The sequence below is a fragment of the Lolium rigidum genome, chromosome 7, assembly GCF_022539505.1.
Source record: "Lolium rigidum isolate FL_2022 chromosome 7, APGP_CSIRO_Lrig_0.1, whole genome shotgun sequence".
Classification (NCBI taxonomy): Eukaryota; Viridiplantae; Streptophyta; class Magnoliopsida; order Poales; family Poaceae; genus Lolium; species Lolium rigidum.
The window spans coordinates 191,115,563-191,136,658 of NC_061514.1; the positions used below are offsets into that span (position 1 = coordinate 191,115,563).

The 21,096-nt window shown below is 41.9% G+C and overlaps 2 protein-coding genes and 1 pseudogene across 2 annotated transcripts; 2 read left to right on the plus strand and 1 right to left on the minus strand.

Moving 5' to 3' along the window:
• Window positions 1-879: 879 nt before the first annotated feature.
• Window positions 880-2,066, minus strand: LOC124677827 (zinc finger protein 2-like). The gene is made up of 2 exons (XM_047213779.1): window positions 1,293-2,066; window positions 880-1,142 (listed from the first exon to the last, which is right to left on the minus strand). Exon 1 carries the CDS (start codon window positions 1,906-1,908, stop codon window positions 1,345-1,347), a length of 564 nt encoding a protein of 187 aa, XP_047069735.1. The 5' UTR covers window positions 1,909-2,066; the 3' UTR covers window positions 880-1,142; window positions 1,293-1,344.
• Window positions 2,067-4,420: 2,354 nt separating this feature from the next.
• On the plus strand, window positions 4,421-13,995 carry LOC124672403 (annotated as a pseudogene).
• A 3,703-nt stretch (window positions 13,996-17,698) lies between these two features.
• Window positions 17,699-20,088, plus strand: LOC124677834 (4-hydroxy-tetrahydrodipicolinate synthase 1, chloroplastic). Its single transcript, XM_047213786.1, has 3 exons — window positions 17,699-17,814; window positions 17,904-17,986; window positions 18,858-20,088. The coding sequence occupies exons 2-3, from the start codon at window positions 17,961-17,963 to the stop codon at window positions 19,783-19,785; spliced, it is 954 nt and encodes a 317-aa protein (XP_047069742.1). The 5' UTR covers window positions 17,699-17,814; window positions 17,904-17,960; the 3' UTR covers window positions 19,786-20,088.
• Window positions 20,089-21,096: the final 1,008 nt, after the last annotated feature.

Sequence of the window (21,096 nt, forward strand, 5' to 3'; positions counted from 1 at the left end):
GTCGCATACTCACATCAGGGCGGAAAAAAATCCTACTGCAACTGTGCGGCTGCCGCTTCATCTTTGTCTGGCCGTGGCTCATCCGACTTCTCGATTGCTGAAGCTCGTAGAGGAGGAGATCTGGTTGTGCTAGCGTTGGGATGGCGCGAGGCCCAGCAGTATCTGAACAACCGGGATGAGGACCGTGCGGAGCAGGGGTTACCACAGCCATAGGAGAGGCGGCGGCGATCAGACTTTTAAAGGGATTCATATTAGGTTTCCTCCTGGAAGGTGATCTTTCTCGTACACGGTGTAGACGCGAGGGAGAAAGACACGGTATATGCACGTATCAAAATCTTAACTGGCCGGACTTCAATTTTTAATCTTGTCCGTTCTTATTGATTTGATTATGGCTAGCTTATCTATACCGTTGGTTGTTTGTTGTTTTAATAATATAATAGAAGATTAGTCAATATCTCACTGACATATTTACCCCACAAGTCACGGGAACATCCATGGGATAAACCTCTTTTCACGCCTAACACATGATATCCGCCCATAAAATTTGTGGGCAGAAATACCTTTATCTATAAATACTCAGGATCCGTGGATAAAATCGCCATCGAATCAATCGGTGCACTGCCATTGCCACCGGTTATCATCATCGGTCGCGCGGGTGAGAATAGCTTTGGCTGGTCCAGTCCACCGCACCTCCATCCCTAGTGCAACACCAGTCCCCACCGCACCTACTGTTGTAGTCTATCACATTGGTGGTGTGATTGGTTAAAGCAAAAGGAAAAAAAACTTCGTAGCTTGTCTGGACATATGTGGCAACTCCACTTGTGTCGCAACATTACCAAATTAAGCAGCAGAAAGTATGTTCTATCCGGTCGTGTGACATAACAAAAGAATCAGGGAACAAGCGGTTTGATAATAGGTCTTACCAGGAGATGAATATCACATGCCATACATATGTATCTCACCAAGTTCTGTTCGTATTGACAGTTAATAACAAACAAGATCACCACAACAAAATAACACATTCACAGAAATTTGGGGACAGCTTGATCTACGGGCAAACTGATCGATTGCAAATGCAAGCCCGTCGGCACAACTGAGATATGCGCATCATCGTAGCATCCATTGGAGGCATGGACCGACACCTGCAAGTTATTCACATTGACGCTTAATCAATGGGATTTCATAGTCAATTCGCTGCAGCAATCGGCACCCTAGCACTAGTGGACGGCAGAGAGGGAGATCGATGAGAGAAAAGTGGGCAAAGATAGATCGATTTGGTAGCAGGCAGGTACCTGCGCAAGAAGACGACTGGTATTGGTAGCTAGACGCTGCCTGCAGGTGTTCCTAGAGGCGGAGCTCCAGGTCCATCTTCTCACCCGCGTTGGCAGCGGAGGCCCTTCTGGTCATGCCGGGCACGTCCACGGCGGCGTCGTAGCCCACGGAGGGATCCACCGGTGCTTGCGCGTGGTCCGCGAAGCGTGGAGCGCCGGCGCCCCACCTCTCGGGACTAGCATCGGCGCGGGATGGCTCCGCCGTGCTGCCACCGCCGTGAGATGCGATGGATGCGTACATGGACCGGCCGCTGCCGAAATCGACACCGGCGCCGCCGAAGGAGCCGTGGGCGTAGGGGCCGTCGTCGTCGTAGGGGTTGCTGAAGCCGCCGACGCGGTCCTTGCGATGCGCGTTCTGGTGGCCGCCCAGCGCCTGCGATTTGAGGAACGTCTTGTTGCAGAAGAGACACGGGAACAGCCGCACCTCCTTGCCGTCCACGCAAGCCGTCGGCGCCGCTTGTTCCCGACCTTGGCTGATTTCCTCCGACGCCAACACCAGCGACAGGTCCACCGACGCGGCCGCCGCCGCCGCCGATTGGACATGGAACAACCACGACGGCGACCTGGCCTTCTCCATCGATCCAAGTATATATTATACTGATCTTGCTGCAGTGCAAGTGTACGACTCTACACAGGACAGATGAGAGCTGAGAGTGGTAGCGCGGCGCTTCTAAATTGGGAACGGAGGAGGACGAATGGTAAGGAGGACGCTGTGGTATGGTAGCTCTCAGAATGAATGCGATATGATGCGTACAAATAAATCCCTCCCAAGTGACAGGAGGTGAGGGGAGAAATACTGTTGGTTCGACTGAAAAGTCAAGGGAGCCGAGCCATGTTCAAGTAGGGTAAGAGCATGTCTAATGGAACCCTTAAATCTGTATACAACCGTTTTTTACGGATTTAAGGGTTTAAATGCCATTTAGTGGAACCCCTAAACCCCTAAATCTGTAAAAAAAATTAAGGGTCGAGGCCCTAACCCGTGCTCCGACCTGTACATTTAAGGGTTGGAGGGGCCAACCCCTACCACAACCTGTACAGGTAACCGTTTTTTACGGGTTTAAGGGTTCCACTAAATGCCTCATGTTTTTCACACCTCCAACCCCTCCAATTTTGCCAATTCTCGACCCTTATAGCTATAAGGGTTTAAGGGTTCCATTAGACATGCTCTAATAGTGCCAGGATCCAGTGAGCGGCCATGGTGGATAGAGTGTCGCTGCCTTGTCTCAAGAACAGTCGAGCATCGTTGTGTGTATGTGTTTTGTTTTTCCGATAAAGAGTAAATATTAATATTAAGACGATAGCTTCTGAATTACATAAAAGGAAAAGTTCCGCTACGGTATTCCAGCCCTAGCAACAATGGTACATTCACCATCAAGACAACACCTGAACTCCAGGCTCTCCAAAAGTGACGCCTCCAAGAATGTAACAATGCACAAACACCATTGTCGCCGATCAGAAGATCTAAGGTTTTCACCCTGAAGATAGTCCCCGCTTTTAAAACAATGCCTCTAACAAGATCATTGCCAGACACAACCAATTAAGGTCAGACCTTGGATTTTCTTCTTGAAAGGTAAAACTCTGAACTTCACCTGTATTGTCGCCCCCTCTTGCATACTAATGCTGCGAAACCCAGAATATCAAGCAAGCCCCTCAACGGAACTAAAAAACTTGAACCTCTCTAGCAAGTCCTCCAATCCGGCTCTCATGGTATTCTTCGCATCTAACTTCACCATGGAGCATGTTTCCATATGGCAAGAAAGAACAGAGCTTCGCGATACTCCCTCCAGAACCAAACGGCCAGAATAAAAATATGGGTGCATCCGACCGAATACTACCGATCCAGCAAACTCCAGGCAAAAAAAAGAGTGATGTTACATGGATGTGTATTGATTTGTATCGGCAAAGGCCGCGTGGATCTAATTTGGGCTTTCCGTGGACGGCTTCATGGCTGCCAGAGCAACTTTAACGGAGCATGTAAATACACCAATTGTATTCCACCTTTATGTTCAACATAAATCACTTTTAGGGTTTGAAAATAGCTTGTGCAGAAAGGAGACCGCAAACTCGACCCGTGAAAGAGTTTGCGGGCTCCGTTCCGTGCGAGTTGTTTTCGAATGGTAAAAGTCAGGATTTTAACATTTCAGTATTTTACATGTCAAAGCATATGCAAATTGATTCAATAAAAAATGCAAGAAATCTTTGAATCAAATGATCATCCACATTAAAATACTATCCAAATCAAATTACAGTAATAGTACCAATAAAATAAATAAATAAATAAATAAATAGTTTAAACATATCTTTACTATTAAATTGAAGTTGGTCGTTTAACACTCAACGCATTTGATGGTCGTCATTGAAAAGCATCCTAGCCGTGCAATCTACATCCAATGTCACCAAGGTTCCACCACACTAAAAATGCAAGTTCTAAGAAAAATCACCGCAGAGCCAGAAATCCGGGATTTGATGCGAGTTAATTATCCTCCTAATGAAGATCTTAACTCATTTTTATTGTACCCGATCGCTCCATCCTTCCTTGGTTAGAGCTAGATTAGAGGACCTTCTTCGTTAGCACCAATCTCTACTAATAAGTTACGGATAGGTGGAAAACCGGAACAAATTTTCGTCCATCGAATAAACCATTTTTATTAGCTTTCGTCCGGTGCTCCTCCGACCCGCCCGCTCGCGATCGGTTCGTGTTTGCGAAGGAAAGCGATAGGTGTTTGCTCGCGATCAGTTCGGAAGACGCACCCATCGATCGGAAAAACCAAACGAGATAAGAGCATCTCCAGTCATGTCCCCCCAAACCGTCCCCCAAAGCAATTTGGGGCGCGTCGGACAAAAAAACGCTTCCAGTCGCGTCCCCCAAAGCCCATTTTTGTCCGGCGCGGCCCGATACGGTGTCCGACGCCCCGAGCCTGTCCCCGCCCCACAGGGGACGCACCGGGCACGCCGGATACAACGAAAAGCGGGGCGAAGCGACGCGGGACCGACCCGTCAGCGACTCATTCAAGTTTGGACCTAACCGTCGCCTACCTCGCGGCGGAAGTTATTCTCGCGCGATGACACACGACGGCATCTTTGCCTTAATGGCGACAGAGGGGCAGGCCAGACGTCTCGTCGGTGCTGCGCAGCCTCCACGCGTCGCCGGCGCCCGCCACCGACCGTTCCTGCGCTATCTTCCCGTCTATTCTCGCCTCTTCCCACGCCTTTTAAATCATATACATGAACCAGATTACCAATATGAAAAATAGTATTACCTCCTTTTCGAAATACAAGCTTTTAGATTTCCAAAAAAAAATTATATTTCGGAACGAAGGTAGTAACTAGCAAGAGAGTCCATAGATAATCCGAGAGTGAAAATATCGATATGAGGGAATAAAAAAATACCAACTACATGAAGGATTTATACGTCATATATTCTTCCATGGCAATGCACGGGCATTCAACTAGTGAGAAATAAATGTTTAATGTCACGCATACACAAATGGAATAAGAATTGTTGATCATTGGAGGCCACTCCTCGTATTTACTACTATTACATCTATTTGTGCATCAAGTCCGAAGAAGATCTCAATCTATAATGAAGCAATGATATTAACTCGTTCGTTTATAGGCTTTCTCAAATTCACTCAGAAGATTTTAGGTAAGACTTGTAGGATAACGTTGCATAGAAAACAAAAATTTTCCTACCGCGAACACGCAATCCAAGCCAAGATGCAATCTAGAAGACGGTAGCAACGAGGGGATATCGAGTCTCACCCTTGAAGAGATTCCAAAGCCTACAAGATGAGGCTCTTGTTGCTGCGGTAGACGTTCACTTGCCGCTTGCAAAAGCGCGTAGAAGATCTTGATCACGATCGCTTCCGGCGCCACGAACGGGCAGCACCTCCGTACTCGATCACACGTTCGGTTGTTGATGAAGACGACGTCCACCTCCCCGTTCCAGCGGGCAGCGGAAGTAGTAGCTCCTCTTGAATCCGACAGCACGACGGCGTGGTGTCGGTGGTGGTGGAGAAATCCGGCGGAGCTTCGCTTAAGCGTGCGGGATGTGGTGGAGGAGAGAGACCGCTAGGGTTTGGGGAGAGGGGCGCGGCTAGGGCACCCTTGAGGGGTGCGGCCATGGTGGTGGCTTGAGTGGCCGGCCAGCCCCTCTCTCCCCTTTTTATATAGGTGGAGGCCCCAAGGTTTAGGTCAAAGAGTCCGAATAAGACCCCAACAAAACCTTCCAAGTGTCCAAACCTAGGGGGAGTGGGACTCCCCCTTTCCTTGGTGGGGTGGCCGGCCACCATGGTGGGGAGTCCACTTGGGACTCCTCCTCCTTAGGTTGGCCGGCCAAGGTGGGTGGAGTCCCTCCGGGACTCCACCTTCCATCCTTATTTCTTCCGGACTTTTCTAGAACCTTCTAGAACCTTCCGTAGAACCTTCCGGATCATTTTAATTCACATAAAATGACATCCTATATATGAATCTTATTCTCCGGACCATTCCGGAACTCCTCGTGATGTCCGGGATCTCATCCGGGACTCCGAACAAATATTCGAACTCCATTCCATATTCAAGTACTACCATTTCAACATCCAACTTTAAGTGTGTCACCCTACGGTTCGTGAACTATGCGGACATGGTTGAGTACTCACTCCGACCAATAACCAATAGCGGGATCCGGAGATCCATAATGGCTCCCACATATTCAACGATGACTTTAGTGATCGAATGAACCATTCACATACGATACCAATTCCCTTTGTCTCGCGATATTTTACTTGTCCGAGGTTTGATCTTCGGTATCACTCTATACCTTGTTCAACCTCGTCTCCCGACAAGTACTCTTTACTCGTACCGTGGTATGTGGTCTCTTATGAACTCATTCATATGCTTGCAAGACATTAGACGACATTCCACCGAGAGGGCCCAGAGTATATCTATCCGTCATCGGGATGGACAAATTCCACTCTTGATCCATATGCCTCAACTCATACTTTCCGGATACTTAATCCCACCTTTATAGCCACCCATTTATGCAGATGGTGTTTGGTGTAATCAAAGTACCTTTCCAAGTATAAGTGATTTACATGATCTCATGGTCATAAGGACTAGGTAACTATGTATCGAAAGCTTATAGCAAATAACTTAATGACTAGATCTTATGCTACGCTTAATTGGGTGTGTCCATTACATCATTCATACAATGATATAACCTTGTTATTAATAACATCCAATGTTCATGATTACGAAACTAATCATCCATTAATCAACAAGCTAGTTTAAGAGGCATACTAGGGACTTCTTTGTTGTCTACATATCACACATGTACTAATGTTTCGGTTAATACAATTATAGCATGATATATAAACATTTATCATAAACATAAAGATATAAATAATAACAACTTTATTATTGCCTCTAGGGCATATCTCCTTCAGTCTCCCACTTGCACTAGAGTCAATAATCTAGTTTACATTTGTAAAGATATAACACCTTGGCCTTCCGGTGCTTTATCATGTATTGCTCACGGGAGAGGTTTTAGTCATCGGATCTGACACGTTCAGAAACGTATGTATTTTGTAATTCATTTGCGTCTCAACGCATCACTCATTTCCAAATGAGTCGGCATTAAATATGTTTGATCTTCTGGTGGAACCTTAATTCCGCGGTCTGAAATATGTCAGTAATATTGTCACACACAATATAGCTTCAAAGTTCTGACTCTGTCGGAACTACACCAAGTTCTCAAAGAACCTCTTGACTTAACATCCTTTGTCATTGTCAAAACAATGATATACTCTGCCTTCTTTTGTAGAATCCATCACAATATTTAGAACTCTTCTAAATCTAGCATAGAAAACTTCTAGCTCATTGTGCTACCTTTTAAACAACACTTAGTCTAATTTGAGATTGAAATTATATTTTATATGTGACAAAACCAATATCGGTGTAACACCTTACAGCGATTTGTTTGTCATTTCCTCATAAAAAAATATATATCCTTAGTTCTTCTAAAGTACTCAAGGATATTCTTACTGTCGTTCAATGATCATCATATGAATCATTCTGGTATATGCTCATAACACTTTATAGCACATGATATCTGATTGTGTACATATTATTCGTGATCTATAATCACTCATGTGTTTTTACTCATTGAGTGTCAGATACACTCAAGTCTTGTTAAACCTTCACATGACAAGAACATTTTCTTAATATTTCTATATTGAACTACTTCAATATCCATCATATGTACTTTCACTTAAACTTATTTATGTGTTTCAATCTATCTTCATAGATCTTGACACTAAATTTGTTTCAGTCCACATCCTTTCATTGAAGTTAATTCTCAATGAAAACTTTTAATCAAGTATATTAATTACATCATTTATAACCAACTATATGTCACCTACATAAAGTATTATAAATTTGTCCTAGCGCTCCCACTTAATTTCTTGCAAATGCAAGCCTCTTCATCGTCTCTGATGAAATCAAAAACTCTTTGACTATTTCATCTGGTGAAGATTCCAACTCCGTGATACTTACTTCATCCAATTGAAATTTGTATACCTATCTAGTATTCCATGGACCAGCAAAACTCTTGGTTGTATCTTGTATACACCTTTTAATACATACTTCTGATAAGTAATGTATTTTGCCATCCTACTAGCATATCTCATAAAATAAATATGTAGTGATTACTAGAATAATCCACATAGACTATAAGCATTGCTACGGAAGATCTAATCTTATCGTAGTTAACTCTTTGAACTTTGTCGTAAACAATTTTTCGACAAGTCGAGCTTCTTTAAGGATATTCTATCCAAGTCCATAAATTTTATAGATCCATTTACTTTCAAAAAGTATTTATCTATCTTGGATTTCATGGCATATAGCCATTTTAACGGAGTCAGAGCCCATCATAACTTCTTTGTTTTGTAGTTGGTTTATCATTTTTCAAAATCAATCCTTTGTCCACAAATCATTTATTTGATCACAAAGTAAACCATACCTACAAGGTTCAATATGCACTTCGATCTCCATGGCTAAAACACTTTGTAGTCATGGGAGCCATGATTGTCGTGGCCGCTTCGAAACCAATTCCGATGTCTGCGCTACTCCGATCATTATGCTCAGGTTCATAAACCTTATCAAAATATATTGTCCTCCCACTCAAATACTTCACTAGAAACAATTTCTCGGAAATAAGAAACATTGACAAACACTTTTGTCTTTGTCTTGTGGGAAGAATTCCCAATTAAATCTCTGGGATAACCAACAAAGACATTCATCCGATTTTGGTTTGTAAACTCTTAGACAAAAATTTAAAGAAAGGACTATTAGGATTTATACCCATGCCATAACTCGTATGGTGTCATTTCAACGGATCATGATGATGCTCTATTTAGTGTAAAAGCGGTAGTCACTAAAGCATAATCCACAAAAATATAATGGCATCATAATATTTTATCTCATCATTAATCCAAAAGGTTTGGATACATCTCTCGGATACTATATCATCATTGTGATACTCCAAGAAATGTGAGTTGTAGAACAATTTCATGACTCTCTTAGATGTTCGCTAAAACTCGTAATTCAAATATTTTCACCATGATCCAATCATAGATATTTGACTTTTCTATTACGATGATTTCCACTTCATGCTGAAATTTAATTGAATCCATTCAAATGTTTCAAACTTCTTCCTTATTGAATATATCCACATATATACTCAATTCATTGTTGAAAGTTTTCATGAAGTATAAGAATCTCCCGCACACAACTATGCCCAGTGAACCTATATACATCATCATGTATTTTTCCACTAAGTTAGTTGCCCGTTCAACTCTTGGCCTATGAACGGTATTTTAATCATTCTCTTTAGAAAAGATTTGCAAGCGCCAAATGATTCAAAAATCAAATGACTCCAAAAATCCATTTACATGGAGTTCCTTCATGCGTTTCTTTCTAACATGACCTAAATGGCGGTTCCACAAATAAGTGGAATTCAAATCATTTGCCTTATGGCATTTTAGCGTCAGTATTATGTGTGTTTCACCATTAAGATTTATAATAACTTATCCATCGTACATGGAGTAATGTCATAATTTGAACAACTCATTGTTTTCATTTGACCAGAGCAAAATAACAATTATTAAGTTCTTTATTATAAATTCTAAGGGCTAGATAGAATGCCAACGACGAACATAATAACACTTTATTTTGTTCCGGACGTGCATTCCTATCATATTCCTTGTCGATCACTTAGGCCATTGTATTCTTGTATTGCGTTGTTTTGTATGACACTTCATACCAACCAATATAGTACTAATACCCAAGAATTTCATAGTGTGACTTAAGTAGGGATACAACCATAACATGTATATCATTTATATACACCCGAGCTAGACTTTCTAGTCTTTTCTTTCTTTCTCGCCAAAATATTTTTTGCGGTTTCTCTTTTAGCTTTCCTCATTATTCAGAAAAACACTTCAACATCATTAACTTCTAGGTTTGTTGGTCAAATACCAATAACCTTGAGGTTCTTACTTTGAAGTTGATCATCATATGACAAGTGTTCCAGATTTCACTATTAGTAACTTTGTAATATGATGAACAATTTCACTCATAATTTTATCCATCATATCATGACGACTTTCCGAGACCATGTCTGTACATGCTAGGCTCGTAAAGTTTTAACCTTGGTATTTGCATGTGCAAATCTAGCTTGCACCCGTTTTATGCACACGTAGAATCTATCACACCCGATCATCACGTGATGCTTCGAAACGACGAGTCTTAGTAACGGTGCATATTTAAGGATGGTCACTTCATGGATATGCGAATATCGTTAGTGCCCCAATAGTTGGAGGATTGTGACGCCTTGGCGTCTTCAACCTTCATACATTCCCATAAAACTTATGAGTTTATGTAGTCTCACCAAATTTATATTCTATCATCTCGTAATAAGGTCTTAGATATCACATATATCTCATACCTTGATTATTTCTGAAAACTAAATTTTCAGCTCCTTACTTTTCAAACAAATTTGAACTTTAAGTTTGACGGAGACAAGATAACTTTTAGGTACTAATTGAAACCTTAGCTCTTTGAATCAACAATGTGAGGTTTACTAAAAGTTTGCAATAGGACTTAATCAATTCTTGATTCTTTAACAATATGGTACCAATCCGTAAAGTTTCTTGTCAGATTTTAACAGTATTTCTATCTCAATAACAAGACTAGCGCATAGTAGAAAAACGGATGCCAATACTACAAAATTAATTCAAAATACTACTCAGACTATGTTTATGATAATTAGTTCATGTTTTAATCTAATTACTAATGAACTCCCACTTAATACAACATCCCTCATAGTTGTTAAGTGGTACACGATCCAAATCCACTACACCAAAACCGATCATCACGTGAGATGATGTAGCTTCAATGGTGAACATCAACATGTTGATCATATCATCCATATGACTCGTGTTCAACCTTTCAGTTTCCGTTGTCCCGAGGCCATGTCTGTACATGCTAGGCTCGTCAAGCAAACCCAAGTATTCCGCGTGTGCAACATGGCTTACACCCGTTGTATGTGAATCGTTGAATCTATCACATCCGATCATCACGAGATGCTTCGAAACGACGAACTGTTACAACGGTGCATACGAGGGGAGAACACTTTATTATCTTGATATTAATGTGAGGGATCATCTTATAATGCTACCGTCGCGATCTAAGCAAAATAAGATGCATAAAGGATTAACATCACATGCAGTTCATATGTGATATGATATGGCCCTTTTGTCTTTGCGCCTTTGATCTTCATCTCCAAAGCACGGACATGATCTCCATCATCTTCGGGCATGATCTCCATCATCATCGGCGTAACGTCAAGGTCCATGGCGCCGTCTTCATGGTTGTTCACCTCATGTAGCAACTATTACAACTACTTTGAAATACTACTCAATCATGAAAATTAAAGACAACCATAAGACTCCTGCCGGTTGCCACAATACAATAATGATCATCTCATACATATTCATCATCACATTATGGCCATATCACATCACCAAACCCTGCAAAAACAAGTTAGACGTCTCTAATTTGGTTTGCATATTTTACGTGGTTTAGGGTTTTCGAGAGAGATCTAATCTACCTACGAACATGAACCACAACGGTGATACTAGTGTTGTCAATAGAAGAGTAAGTTGAATCTTCACTATAGTAGGAGAGACAGACACCCGCAAAGCCTCTTATGCAATACAAGTTGCATGTCGAACGAGGAACAAGTCTCATGAACGCGGTCATGTAAAGTTAGTCCGAGCCGCTTCATCCCACTATGCCACAAAGATGCAAAGTACTCAAACTAAAGATAACAAGAGCATCAACGCCCACAAAACCATTGTGTTCTACTCGTGCAACCATCTATGCATAGACACGGCCCCGATACCACTGTAGGATAACGTTGCATAGAAAACAAAAATTTTCCTACCGCGAACACGCAATCCAAGCCAAGATGCAATCTAGAAGATCTGTAGCAACGAGGGGATATCGAGTCTCACCCTTGAAGAGATTCCAAAGCCTACAAGATGAGGCTCTTGTTGCTGCGGTAGACGTTCACTTGCCGCTTGCAAAAGCGCGTAGAAGATCTTGATCACGATCGCTTCCGGCGCCACGAACGGGCAGCACCTCCGTACTCGGTCACACGTTCGGTTGTTGATGAAGACGACGTCCACCTCCCCGTTCCGGCGGGCAGCGGAAGTAGTAGCTCCTCTTGAATCCGACAGACACGACGGCGTGGTGTCGGTGGTGGTGGAGAAATCCGGCGGAGCTTCGCTTAAGCGTGCGGGATGTGGTGGAGGAGAGAGACCGCTAGGGTTTGGGGAGAGGGCGCGGCTAGGGGCACCCTTGAGGGGTGCGGCCATGGTGGTGGCTTGAGTGGCTGGCCAGCCCCTCTCTCCCCCTCTTTATATAGGTGGAGGCCCCAAGGTTTAGGTCAAAGAGTCCGAATAAGACCCCAACAAAACCTTCCAAGTGTCCAAACCTAGGGGGAGTGGGACTCCCCTTTCCTTGGTGGGGTGGTCGGCCACCATGGTGGGGAGTCCACTTGGGACTCCTCCTCCCTTAGGTTGGCCGGCCAAGGTGGGTGGAGTCCCTCTGGGACTCCACCTTCCATCCTTATTTCTTCCGGACTTTTCTAGAACCTTCTAGAACCTTCCGTAGAACCTTCCGGATCATTTTAATTCACATAAAATGACATCCTATATATGAATCTTATTCTCCGGACCATTCCGGAACTCCTCGTGATGTCCGGGATCTCATCCGGGACTCCGAACAAATATTCGAACTCCATTCCATATTCAAGTACTACCATTTCAACATCCAACTTTAAGTGTGTCACCCTACGGTTCGTGAACTATGCGGACATGGTTGAGTACTCACTCCGACCAATAACCAATAGCGGGATCCGGGAGATCCATAATGGCTCCCACATATTCAACGATGACTTTAGTGATCGAATGAACCATTCACATACGATACCAATTCCCTTTGTCTCGCGATATTTTACTTGTCCGAGGTTTGATCTTCGGTATCACTCTATACCTTGTTCAACCTCGTCTCCTGACAAGTACTCTTTACTCGTACCGTGGTATGTGGTCTCTTATGAACTCATTCATATGCTTGCAAGACATTAGACGACATTCCACCGAGAGGGCCCAGAGTATATCTATCCGTCATCGGGATGGACAAATTCCACTGTTGATCCATATGCCTCAACTCATACTTTCCGGATACTTAATCCCACCTTTATAGCCACCCATTTACGCAGTGGTGTTTGGTGTAATTAAAGTACCTTTCCGGTATAAGTGATTTACATGATCTCATGGTCATAAGGACTAGGTAACTATGTATCGAAAGCTTATAGCAAATAACTTAATGACTAGATCTTATGCTACGCTTAATTGGGTGAGTCCATTACATCATTCATACAATGATATAACCTTGTTATTAATAACATCCAATGTTCATGATTATGAAACTAATCATCCATTAATCAACAAGCTAGTTTAAGAGGCATACTAGGGACTTCTTTGTTGTCTACATATCACACATGTACTAATGTTTCGGTTAATACAATTATAGCATGATATATAAACATTTATCATAAACATAAAGATATAAATAATAACAACTTTATTATTGCCTCTAGGGCATATCTCCTTCAAGACTTTCAAAGAAACTCTCGAACGGAAGATCTCTACTATTCAAGAAGAATTGCAGCAATTCTTCAATCTTAAGAAGTCATTTTGAACGAATCCAATGAACATCGACGATTACATAGGATCAACTTGCAAATTTGCAGCACCGTAGTAGAATCATTACCAATGGGATGTTGTGCACCTAAGTGCGAAAAGGCGGTGCAAGATTTGTTATGCCAAACCTAAATGTAAAGTCAGCAACACTTCTAAATGCCACTTCTTCCCATGACATCCGTCTTCAGGACGATATAGTCACAGGTTTTCACTTTTCAGTGAGTGAAAGATTTGTATCCGGGTCTACGTTCAAAGCTTCTACCGTAGAACAAATTCGAGAGGCCTTCGTACCCATAGACCTAATTCGAGAAGGCTTGATAGTCCTAAGAAAGGTGAGGGTGGGGGGTTCTATTTAGGAAGAATAAGAAGAGGTCGTCGATGAGATCTTGTTGGAGCTGCTCATGGGTGGCCTCGTGTTCCCAACATTTTCATAGAAGCACTCCAAGTCCAAACCTCTCTCGTCTTCGATGAGACACAACATGTCATGATGTTTCTGAGGGTTTTGAGCAAGACCACACACACAAAAGCAAATCTAGCTTGCAAAACACCAAAAACTCTCTCAATATCCTTTCGGGCAACCTCTTGTGCCTTGGAAAATGCAGCTTCTTTCCTTGTTTCTGGAAGACGAATGTTCTTCACTAAAGTTGCCCAATCAGGATATATGACATCGGCTAGATAGTAGCCCATTGTGTATTCAGGATTCATGACGTTGTAGTTGCAAGCAGGAGCCTCTCCATGGACACTGTAAGTTTAATTTGGGTGGAAAATTAAAACACGGCGATCTCACTCGCAAAGCTTCTCGCAATCGACATGCCCCGCTCGATCTGTATCCCGGTGGCCATACGTAGCCCACCAGCCGCCTTTTTTAAAAGCAGAAAACTTAATGCGGTAGCAGCGTGTGCAGGTAGCACGCGACCAGTAGTTGTGCTTCTCGCTCGCATGTTGTTTTCCCACGTGAGTAGCAGTACATAGCAGTGGCGAGATAGCACTCGCGGGCGTGGGTTCCCGACCAGTAGGCAAATTCCACACGCGGGTAGTAGCGTTTTTCCTACTAGTGCACACACCTATGATATGTGCTTACCACATTCAAATATGGTGAGGTTACCATAACACACACCAAAGAGGTTATTAGAACTATATTACATATCATATGGACATCTAAGTGAGTACTTAGTACTTAACTACATGCATCATATAGCTAACATACTAGTGTTAGAGCAAGATTAGTATCATAATTGTGTGTTTTGTATCGGCAAAAATACTGAATATGGGAATGACATACATGCTATTTTGCAATCCAAATTCATATAAAAGAGAGGCTAACTCCTGACAAGCGAACTGGAGTCATAACCGTCTATTTATATCTTATAAGCCGCCGGCTATCGCTAATCTCTTCATAAAATAACCCACAACATTATAAACACTCCTCAATATAGTGAAATTTTGTTGGCTTGCGCCCTCTTTGTTGGAGAGGGTTTTCCACATTAAAATCTTGTGTCCCCTACGTGTGTCCTTGTTCGGTCTTTGTTATTTGCTTATCACATTTATAATAGTACGTGTGAAGGTCCGATGGGTGGCGGACGAGGTGCGGATCTAGACACGGCCAACTAGAGACGCGGAGGTAACAACCGTGATTCTGTGTGTGTGGGTTGTATTAATCCTAGGCATGCTAGGATTTAGAGTGTTGCATTGAGCGTATTGGAGATTAGTGACTTCCAGGTGTTTCCCATATTAGGAGTTAATATCACCATTAATAATAAGTTACATGATTTTTCACGAAATTCCATCATTTTGGTATTTAACTCTCGATGGCAGAAAAAATATCCCGTTATGTTGTCAAATTTGTTTCTAGTGCATGCAACTATTATGAAAGGGGAGGTGATACGTGTCCTTTTTTATGTTCCTAATAATTTTCAATTGTAAGAACTAATAATCTACATTGGTCTACTCCTATTTCTTGCAATTCATTCATATAAGATGCTAATGCATAGAAAGAAAATTAAACTGTGTTTGTTATTGAAATTATGTCTTGTGTTGCTTTTTATCATGTTTAGTTTTGATTATTACTCTTACTGGTTTGAGTACACCATGGGACTCTGGCATTTTTCAATGGAATACTTTCGAAGGGAGAAGGAAGGATTAATCACTAGTCCAAATATACAAGCTCCTCCCAAATAAAAGAAGGTACGAAGTCTAGCTATATGGCTATAAAAAATGAGCTTTACAGGTGGCAATGCGTTTTTTTATTCTTTGTTGTAAAGTGTATATGTTTGTTTGACTTAAGTCTCTGTAGGTTTAGGTTATACAAATAAAGTGCCAAGTTTAACCCACTAGAATTTTCAAAATAAACACAATTGCTTGAGCTGAAATTTTACGTGCTTTGCTATCTATTGTAAAAATTATCCATAAATTCTTGAAGTTCAGATAAGCTGTAATTTTTATCACAAGTTCATCTAAAAGTTTTTAGTGTTCTCGTAAATATTCATATTTTTCAGATTTCCTAAGTGGCGTTTCAAAAACCATCTTACAACAGTTGCTGTTTTGGACATATTCTGTATTTAGTTGTTTAGGTGACTTGTTTGATTTCTTGAGGATTTACTTTGAATCCTTTGATCACTCAAGTAATTGGACATTTAAATAACTCTCTATACATTATGAACCAAATTTATTTGGAAGTCTTGTAAATAGCATGATATCTATCTTTGTGCCACAAACCTCACAGAAAAGAGTGGGAGAAGTTTTTGTAGTGAAGTTTTTCATAGGGGATGAAGCCAAACCAAATCAAGGTTCATCCAAGGGGGTTAAAACCATAAGCTTGTGGATGTCCAAGACATCCATCTCTACACCAACACAAATCTCAATTTGAAAATCTTCAAACTTTGTTTTTAGAGCGCTATGACAAAGTCTATAAACTTGGAGCATCTTTTGTGTCTTTTTGTTTGCTTTGAATTGCATCTCCACCTATGAAATAAGGACCACCAACAGTATTTTTTGTTACTTTTTATTTCTTCAAGTACTGTAATAATATTGTAAAAGAAATAAAATGCTTGGGAAGGGATAAATATTTGCAAAGGAAAATGTGTTTGTTCTACTCATGATGTGTATTGCTTTTATTATAGATTAGAGTGTGCTTGCAAGTTTCTCATCAGGCCTAGTTTGGAAAAAGTGTATCTAAGAGTATTTTAGAGTAATCTTGTCATCCAAAAACACTCTGTTTCACCACAACCCTCTCCCTCGCAAATACTCTTCGTTGATTCATGCGTTTGGCAAGCAGGGAAAATTGTTCCACATAGAAGGGTAAAGCTAAGCCTGCAGTAACAACAAATTTCTCAAGTTCTTGTACAGTATGTCTTGTATCTTCCTAGGATAAAAAATTGTTAATGCTAACGACTTGTAAAGTCTGAAAACAACCAAGTAAATAAATCAGCTAGCAATGTATGAGGACAAGAACCATCCAACACCTTGACCATATACGCATCAACCAGCCAAAGAATCAGAAATAGAGTAGTCCAGAATAAGATCTAGGAATCGATCAAACTAATGCATCAGACAAGTAACGAAACACCAATCCACAAAAGGAGGAAGGAACGGCCTGCTTGAACTTGGACTCGAGTACACCTAAATAGCCCGTGAACTAGGAAAAATGCGAGCGTCGAGCGTTAACAGTTTGCTGCGTCGCCACTCGCCAGAGCCGAGTCCAACGCGTTGAGGACAGAAAAAAAGCCCGAGGTGCCACAAGCGTTTCGTATACACTTCTTCTACCCGACGGGTTTTGTGGGTTTTACAGAGTTTCAGCCCACCTAAAACCGGGCTGCCAAGCGTGTGTCTGAGTGTATTTGGTTGGGCTGGGAATAAACACTGTATTCCACCTGAAAACCGGCCTTCCAAACAAGGCCTGAGCGACCTCAGCACGTCTTCCTCGCTTTCATCTTTCCGCTTCCGCCGCCGCCACTATGCCCCGCTTCCCTGCTGCTCCTTCCCACCCTGCCGTCCGCCTACATTGCGACGCCAATGGCGATATGCTGGCGACGCGAAGTGCGCTCCACCAGCGTGGGCGGCGACAACCTTGTCTAGTGGCTGCGTCGACTCGGTCTGCGAATCAGGGGAGGAATTTGAGCATCGCTTCAGATCGCTCGATCTCGATCGGCGTTGGAAGATGGACCTGTCGATCACGGTAACTATGGTCCTAAACTCGTTTGTTCAGGGTGTATTCAGCTTTAGTACTTGAGCGGCGCAATGACACTCGAAAGTTTTTTACAGGATTATCAGAGGCAGAGGGACGTTGGCAGTGGCAGCCGTCAGTTCTGATGATTACCTTCCAATGCGAAGCAATGAAGTCAAAAATCGGTAAAAAAAATTAGCTCGATGAAAGGGCATTGGTTCTTTTTCCATAATTGTTTACTTGATCACAGTATTTGGTATTACTTTATGCTTGGTTAAAGAGCCTTCCTGTCTAGGAATGGAGGGCCTCAGGTGACCAGCACAAAGTAATATCTAGGAATGGAGAGAGTATAATGGAGAGAGTATAATGTTTTCGTAGCCTGTATACTAGTTCAATCATTCAATGGCTACTGGTTGTTACTTGGATTCACTATTTCACTTGTCCAAGTACCCTTGTGGTAGAACTTCTGCAATCGTTTATTCATTTGTCGAGCTAGATCCAAGAAAGGACGAAATGATCAATATTACAGATGATGTGGCATTTCTTGTATCGGAAGCAACGGTGGAAAATAATAATGAGATAAAAAGAATTAAAATTACCCAAACATTTGGAAGTGCTGGAGTGGATTGATCTTATTTCAGTTGTCACACATTTGTTCAGGTCTAGGCTAGGAATATCATCTACTCAATATACAAACACATGGTGTTTTATTATGTCCATGTATGTTATGTTATCTGCAACAAACTACTTTTGGTGAGTCATCTCTTGTCACTGTAAGATAGTTAATTTGTGTAGCTAGAAGGATCTTGTCAAACAAAACAATATTGGCTGGAGTATGTATGGATTTATAAATGCTCTGTTCATCATGCTAGAAGAAATGATCATGCATAAACCTGGTAATAGTAGGCTGGTAGCTGTAAAATTTTCTGGTTACTAAGTTATTGCTTTGTAATGATCTGAACCATGTTAATCTTACTGTTTGCCCATCAGTATTTTATGTAGGGCTTTGATATGTATATGCTACTTAGGCCTGTACCTTCTCTTGTTCTGTTGCAGAACATCGGCAGATGATATCAAAAGCCTTCGAGTAATCACAGCTGTCAAAACCCCATATTTGCCAGATGGAAGATTTGATCTTGAAGCATATGATTCATTGATAAATATGCAAATAGACAGTGGTGCTGATGGTGTAATAGTTGGAGGAACAACAGGAGAGGGTCACCTCATGAGCTGGGATGAACACATCATGCTAATTGGGCATACTGTTAACTGCTTTGGAACAAAAATTAAAGTGATAGGCAACACTGGAAGTAACTCAACCGGAGAGGCTGTTCACGCAACAGAGCAGGGGTTTGCTGTGGGCATGCATGCAGCTCTCCATATCAATCCTTACTATGGGAAGACCTCCACCGAAGGATTGATCTCTCATTTCGATGATGTCCTCCCGATGGGTCCAACCATCATTTACAATGTGCCATCCAGGACTGGCCAGGATATAACTCCTCCAGTTATTGAGGTAGTTTCACGTCACGCAAACTTGGCTGGCGTGAAAGAATGTGTTGGACATGAGAGGGTTAACTGCTACACTGAGAAAGGTATAACAGTATGGAGCGGTAATGACGATGAATGCCATGATTCTAGGTGGAAATATGGCGCCACTGGCGTTATTTCTGTAGCTAGCAACCTCGTTCCTGGTCTCATGTGGAATCTCATGTATGAAGGGGAGAATGCAGTACTAAATGAGAAACTGTTGCCTCTGATGAGATGGTTGTTTTGCCAGCCCAATCCGATTGGCCTCAACACTGCCCTGGCCCAGCTCGGTGTGGCGAGGCCTGTATTCAGATTACCATATGTTCCCCTTCCTCGTGAAAAGAGGGTTGAGTTTGTCCAGATTGTTGAATCTATTGGGCGGGAGCACTTTGTGGGACAGAAAGAGGTTCGAATTCTTGACGATGACGATTTTGTGTTGATCAGTAGGTATTAAGATTCCATTCGCCAACAATATATGTTGACGAATCGTGGTGGTAGGGTCACTGCATGGTAATCTGCAGCTCTGCTTTAGTCACTTAGCACTTCTTTTTCATCAGTCGGTTGTTGATTTCCTTTTTATTGGAAGTCTGGAACCCATTTGGTACCTTGGCACTATATAATTGCGGATCTACTCAGAAATTAGGACAATCTATGAGATGAACGTCGAATAACATGGACTTTAAGTAGTCCATGTAGACATATACACTGTATTTATAGCCTGCGTGGAACCACAGATAGAGACCTTTCCAATGGTTTCCTTTTTAGCATACTCGGTATAAACTAAACTGCAGGTTATGTGCTAGAATTTCTGTCAGCATTCCAGTCATGTGATGGTACAAGGTTTGTTACAGAACCTGTCGCATTGGAGTGATGATTCTAGTTAACTACCATCAAGGAATCTGAACCAAACATCTCTGTTGCAGTCCCAATGCGGCTTCTCTCTTTCTCTCCCTAACAAGTAAACTTAAATTCACTAAAATTTCTATTTGTTTCCCTAATAAAGTAACCGTAACGTTTCTGTATTTCTTGTGGAGAATCTGAAAACCTGTTTAGAGCAATTCGTGTTTTGTTTCATGTAGAATTCAAGGCAGTAGTTTGTCATTTCAGTTATGTTTTTCTATCTGTTGCTGCACTTGTAGGTGGCTCTGTACTTAATAATTTGCACTTATCTCTGTTGGACTGAATACATTTTAGTAGACATTTTATAGGATGTCAATACACGGGAAATTTTCCGTAGAGTTGGGAAATTTTAGTAATCTGCATCCTCTTTTTGCATCTGACATGTCTCATTGTCCATCAACTTATTTATGCACGTGCATATAAGAAAGAATATATCACAGGCGACCTTACAAGGAGTTACTATATGACCTCCGACACCAAGACATCCATTCGGGTTGTCAACGAGGAAGTGCTCAATCACTCCACTGATAAATTTTGCGTATCAGACTGGTTTGAAAAGGAATGTAGCGCAAATATCACACGTTGTCGCGCAAGTACTTTTTATGACGGAGCTACCCTATTTTTCATGTTGTCAAGGAAGATAAGTTCATGACGAAGAGTAGAGGAGTAGAGCCATCCATTTCTGACAAGTCGTCGGTGCTTCGTATCTAACTATTTGACTAACTTGTTTCTCCCGTTTCAAGTCAAAAAGAAGGCTTATCATCAGATATAACTTTGCCCGGATGGTGATAGAGAGCTGGAATAGTCCCCTCGAATTGGAAATGTAGTAGACCAACTCCAACCTTGTGGCACCATTTTGGTACGT